Genomic DNA, 4,692 nt, shown 5'->3' on the forward strand with positions numbered 1-4,692 from the left:
GGTCTCATCCGCGGCGCTGGGGTGTAGAATTCCTTCTGAAAGTTACGCCCTTTGCTTTCCACCAGATCACCCTTGAACACTGTAATTTCAGACACCGGTTGCTCGACTTTGAGCGGAATCCGCGGCGATGACTGAAGTTACAAAGAACACATTATGAATCTGCCAAAAAGAAAGAACAGAGTTTCTTACGAGCATGCATGTCTCAGGAAAAGAAAAAAGAAGAGACATGGACGAAATGCTATGTTCTGCTTTCACTTCCAAATATCTGGGTGCTCCCATTCTACTATACTTTAGCAAGTTGAGGAGAGAAGGGTTTCATTAATGAAATCAGAGGGAACCCCTCTTTTGATAAAAAAAAATTGAGGAGAGAAGACTTGCAACCTGTGGTTGACAAGACATGTACCACAATGTAATGTTTCATGTTTAGGGAGAAAAGAAAAGGAACACGGATGAAATGCTCTGTTTAGACCGAATGAAAAGAGAGGTTAAACGGAGCAGCGATCCTTCCAAAAGTGGCATGGCCGGTCAAGACATTTTGCATAACATTTTTCATGAGGAACTCCGTGTCTTCCAAATCGCTATATTTTGCATTAGGAACTATGTTGAAGAAACATTTTTCAAAGGAAAGAAACATGGATGGGAGAAATGCCTTTGGAAGAGAAAACAGAGGATGCAACACAGCCCTTCCTTGCAAATCATGTACTCCAATTAACTAACGCAGCATCAAACTCCGATGAGCAAGCACACCAAGCACACCCGCAACAATTAACAGTTGGAGTAGATCATTTTGATTTGGTATATACGGTTCTTGAGCATACACAAACCGAAAACCTGGCAACTACATGTTCTACATCACAAATTCCCCTCACACGGAAACATTGTTTATTCAGCTGCATCATAACAGTGCATATGGAAATTTTGAAGTCCAAGAAGAAGAAACATAAGTATCTTGATGGATAAAATGGACGCAGTCCAGTATTACGCGTTCTGAGCTCCATGAGATTTCCAGAGCTTGGTCCATTCCTCCATGGCATCGGCAGCTTTGGCGAAGATTGCATTCTTTGGCGCCAGCTTCTGCCTCACAACGCCAGCTAGCTCCTTAATGCAGTCATCGACAGTAACTGCGGTCCTCGAGAGCTTGAGCGACTCGAAGAAGGGAAGGACATCGTCCATCACTTTCACCCCTTCCCACTCTTTGAGGCTCTCCAAGGCCTTGCCTGCCTCTGCATCACTTCTCATCACGTAAGGCAGTCCAGTCTTCACGCCGTAGCCCAAGCTGTCGCAGACCACCTTAGCACACAGGCCATTCCATATGTCTTCAAGGGTGTCCCATCTGTGCTTCCCTTCCTTGCGGATCCGCAGGCCAGGGAACATCACAGGCCCCAGAACCTCACGGTTGAATGCAACATTTATCCCGCTGACAGGGAACATCGCACCGAGCGGAACTGTCATCACAGCATCCACATAGTTCGTGTTGCGCTGGTTCCGCTTCACCACATGCGTCATTGGGTCGTAGTCCGCATTGTGCAGCCAGAGCCCACATGAGAGCATGCATTCAACCCCCTCACGCAGGCTGAATGGGTATCCACGGACAAAGTCAGCACCCTTGCGGTATGGGTCATACAGTGTGTTGAAGAAGAAAGGAGTAGCTGGTGTCTTCAAATTGATCATGTGCTGTGTAACAGCATCAACAGTCATCCCGGCAGGGTCCTTTGCTGGGAGGCAGTTGTCATCAATCGAGATGACATACTTCTTGCGTGAAACAAGGTATCCAAAGTAACGGCATGAGTGGCCAGAGAAGTTGATGGATGTGGCACCAAGCAGTCCATCAATGTCAGACTTTGTGTAAACCTTCACATTAAAACCTGAAGGGATCTGAAGATCTGCTGTCAACTCTGGGTCTTTGACAACAATGATGTCAAACCGGGAGAAAAATGGCTGCCACGCCTGAAAGAAAGAGGTCAGGTTGGGCTGGAGTGCTGCAATCACAATGTCAACCTCGCTATCATGAACTTCCAAAGACATCTTCACAGCTAATCAGCCTGATCTAAGCAGCAGCAGTACTAGAACTTCTCAGAGCACCCTACAAACAAACAAACAAGAGGATATTAAGTCAAATAAGCCAGCATCCTTATGACATAACATTAACATTCGAACCGGCAGAGGATAAACAGATAAGTGGCATACTCGTGGGAAGGACCGGTAGAAGTGGCTGCTTAATGTTGAGGAGCTGAACAAGCAAGATGATCTCCTCGCAGTCGGTTGCCAGAAACAATTTGAGGACTCTCTCTGTCAGCTTACCAGCACTAAGGGTTCTCTGCCATCAAACAACCGTCACTCGTCAGTCACGAGAGATCTAATAACAACACAAAAAGTAAGACTACCAAGAGTGCAGGTGATGGCTGTTTCAGTTGATGCTCAAACTGAACCTGCCAGCCAGAACTTGCACCCTCAAGACAGACTTTAGATGAGATAAATAAGGCAATCATCTGACATCCCTAATAGCCAGGTACGAAATCAAGTTCAGCACTACCCTGATATGCTGGCCAGAACACTTGTACAGTCAAAACCAGATTCTAATCTAAATAGGGCAAATGAGACATCATTCCACTGTCCCCTTAGGACAGCAAACATGGATGTCGATCAGAACGACTGTGAGTGTGACGATGGCTAGCCGTGGTGCACTTTAACAGGCCACGCATACATAGCGACGGCACTCTTGTTTCATCACGGCCGGCAATACAATACCCGACTCTGCATCGACCAACGAAGCAAATCGGCTGTAAGAAGACATGTCTGTCAGACCAATCACGCAATCTACTCCACCCATGTTCAGGTCTAGAGGACACATTCTAGTACTACCTGCTAGTCTCCAGCAGACGAGACGATTAAACAGCGCCGCGTGCGGGATCACAGAACAGCGACCCGAATCGACCACTCAGTTGGACTAAGATCCCCCAATCCAACACGGGGTCAGACTAGAACTGGCCGGAAGAAACTAATTAATCACGCACACAGTGACGAGTGATCGGCGGTGAGCGATTAACGGAAAGATTAGGGATCCGCGGGGGAGGGGGAGGGGGCACGTACGCGGAAGAGGTCGACGAGGATGTGGTCGGGGAGGCGGGAGAGGTCGGGGAGGGTGGCGATGCGGAGGAGCGCGGCGTCGAGGGTGAGGGCGAGCAGGGTCGGGGCGGGGCGCATCGGCTCCAGATCTGGATCTCGCGCTCCTTATATACCACGCCCACGCTAGCGCTACTACCAGACTTCCCTGCGAAGCGAAGCAAAGGCGCAGGCCACGTTGCGGGCCTCGATCCTCGCTCTCTCGCGCGTGCTGTTGCGTCGCGTCTGCCGGCAGGGTCAGACGAGGGAGGAACGGAAGCCCGCGCCACCGACGAATTCGGCGACCTGTATTTTTTTGCTCCCCCTTCTTCTTCTTTTTTCTTGCGTTGGGCACTTGTTGGAGTAAAAATCAAATCATCACAGTCGGTGACGGCTTTGCGTGCGCGGTGAGGCTGCCGGCTGGCCATCGATGACGGCTTTGCAAAGGGGTAATAAAGGGGATATGCTCCGCTATGCTGACTAAAACAGGGACAAGAGATGCTACAAAATATCGTGTCCGTCTAGGCCGAGACATCGCGGCCTCTGTGTTGTTGCCATCCATCTGGAAACTTGTATTTTCTGATCACTACTATGCCACCTGCGATAACAATGTTGCATTTTTTAAGGAAAAAACAATGTTGCCTTTTTTTTTATCAGAAGAAGAAGAAGAAGAAGAAGAAGGAGAAGAAGCGTGTGGCCGCTGTGTTCGGTCTCTTTTGGAGCCAAAGGATGATTATTTCATATAATAGGTTTGGACGCTGATAAGTGTCACACGTGTGGGCGTTAAGGGTCTGCTCACGCATTTTGTGTGGTGTATAAGAGAAACAGCCCATATATCTACGTGTGGGCAAAACAAGTAATGGCCACACACCTTTTTTTCCTCTCCCGATCCCCCTCACACGCATGTGTGTGGATGAAATAGATAACGCCCACACGCCCCGAACGTCATGCCTCGTACCTCGTGGTCCCACACGCCCGCGTGACAGTCACCGCGCGTCCCGCAGTTGCCATGGTCCAGACCCTCGTCCATGTTCGTTTAACTGTAGTTGTCATGTCGCTGAACTTCGGTTGCCATGTCGGACAACTACAGTTGCTGAGCAACTGCAGTTGCCATGTATGGTCTGATCTACTGCAGTTGCCATGATTTCAATACTTTAGGAGTTGCCACCCACTAACACTAGGCAGTTGTCGTGTAGTAGCACTAAAAAAAGGCATGGCAAAAAAACATGTTCGGGTAAAAAAGAGAGTTGTTGTGTGCTCACAAGCACACTAGGGCAGTTGCCATGTAAAGAAAAAGAGTTGACATCTGCTTACGTGCACGCTAGGGTAGTTGCCATGTACCATGCAGAAACACATGGCAACTCGGGTAAAAGAGAGTTGCCATCTGCTTACAAGCAAAGATAGGGCAGTTGCCATGTACCCTGCAGAAACACATGGCAACTGCCAGTTTTGGGTGTGGGCGAGAAGACAGGCGTGTGGGCAAAGTGATAAACGCCCACACACCAGCCTTCTCTGTGTGCGTGAAAACTGATGTGTGGACGAATTACTAAACGCCCATACACCAGTCCCCCGTGTGGTGAAAAAGAACGT

At 48.8% G+C, this 4,692-nt stretch overlaps 1 protein-coding gene across 1 annotated transcript; it reads right to left on the reverse strand.

Annotated features, from left to right (window-relative positions):
• Positions 1-765: 765 nt before the first annotated feature.
• Positions 766-3,423, reverse strand: LOC123190672 (probable inactive UDP-arabinopyranose mutase 2). The gene is made up of 3 exons (XM_044603364.1): positions 3,091-3,423; positions 2,188-2,317; positions 766-2,083 (listed from the first exon to the last, which is right to left on the reverse strand). Exon 3 carries the CDS (start codon positions 2,023-2,025, stop codon positions 979-981), a length of 1,047 nt encoding a protein of 348 aa, XP_044459299.1. The 5' UTR covers positions 2,026-2,083; positions 2,188-2,317; positions 3,091-3,423; the 3' UTR covers positions 766-978.
• Positions 3,424-4,692: the final 1,269 nt, after the last annotated feature.

Source organism: Triticum aestivum, chromosome 2A (genome assembly GCF_018294505.1).
Source record: "Triticum aestivum cultivar Chinese Spring chromosome 2A, IWGSC CS RefSeq v2.1, whole genome shotgun sequence".
In the NCBI taxonomy this organism is placed as follows: domain Eukaryota; kingdom Viridiplantae; phylum Streptophyta; class Magnoliopsida; order Poales; family Poaceae; genus Triticum; species Triticum aestivum.

What these genes read in the sequence shown, in the direction of transcription:
- LOC123190672 (XM_044603364.1), bottom strand. Translation starts at nt 2,025, where the DNA reads ATGTCTTTGGAAGTTCATGATAGCGAGGTTGACATTGTGATTGCAGCA.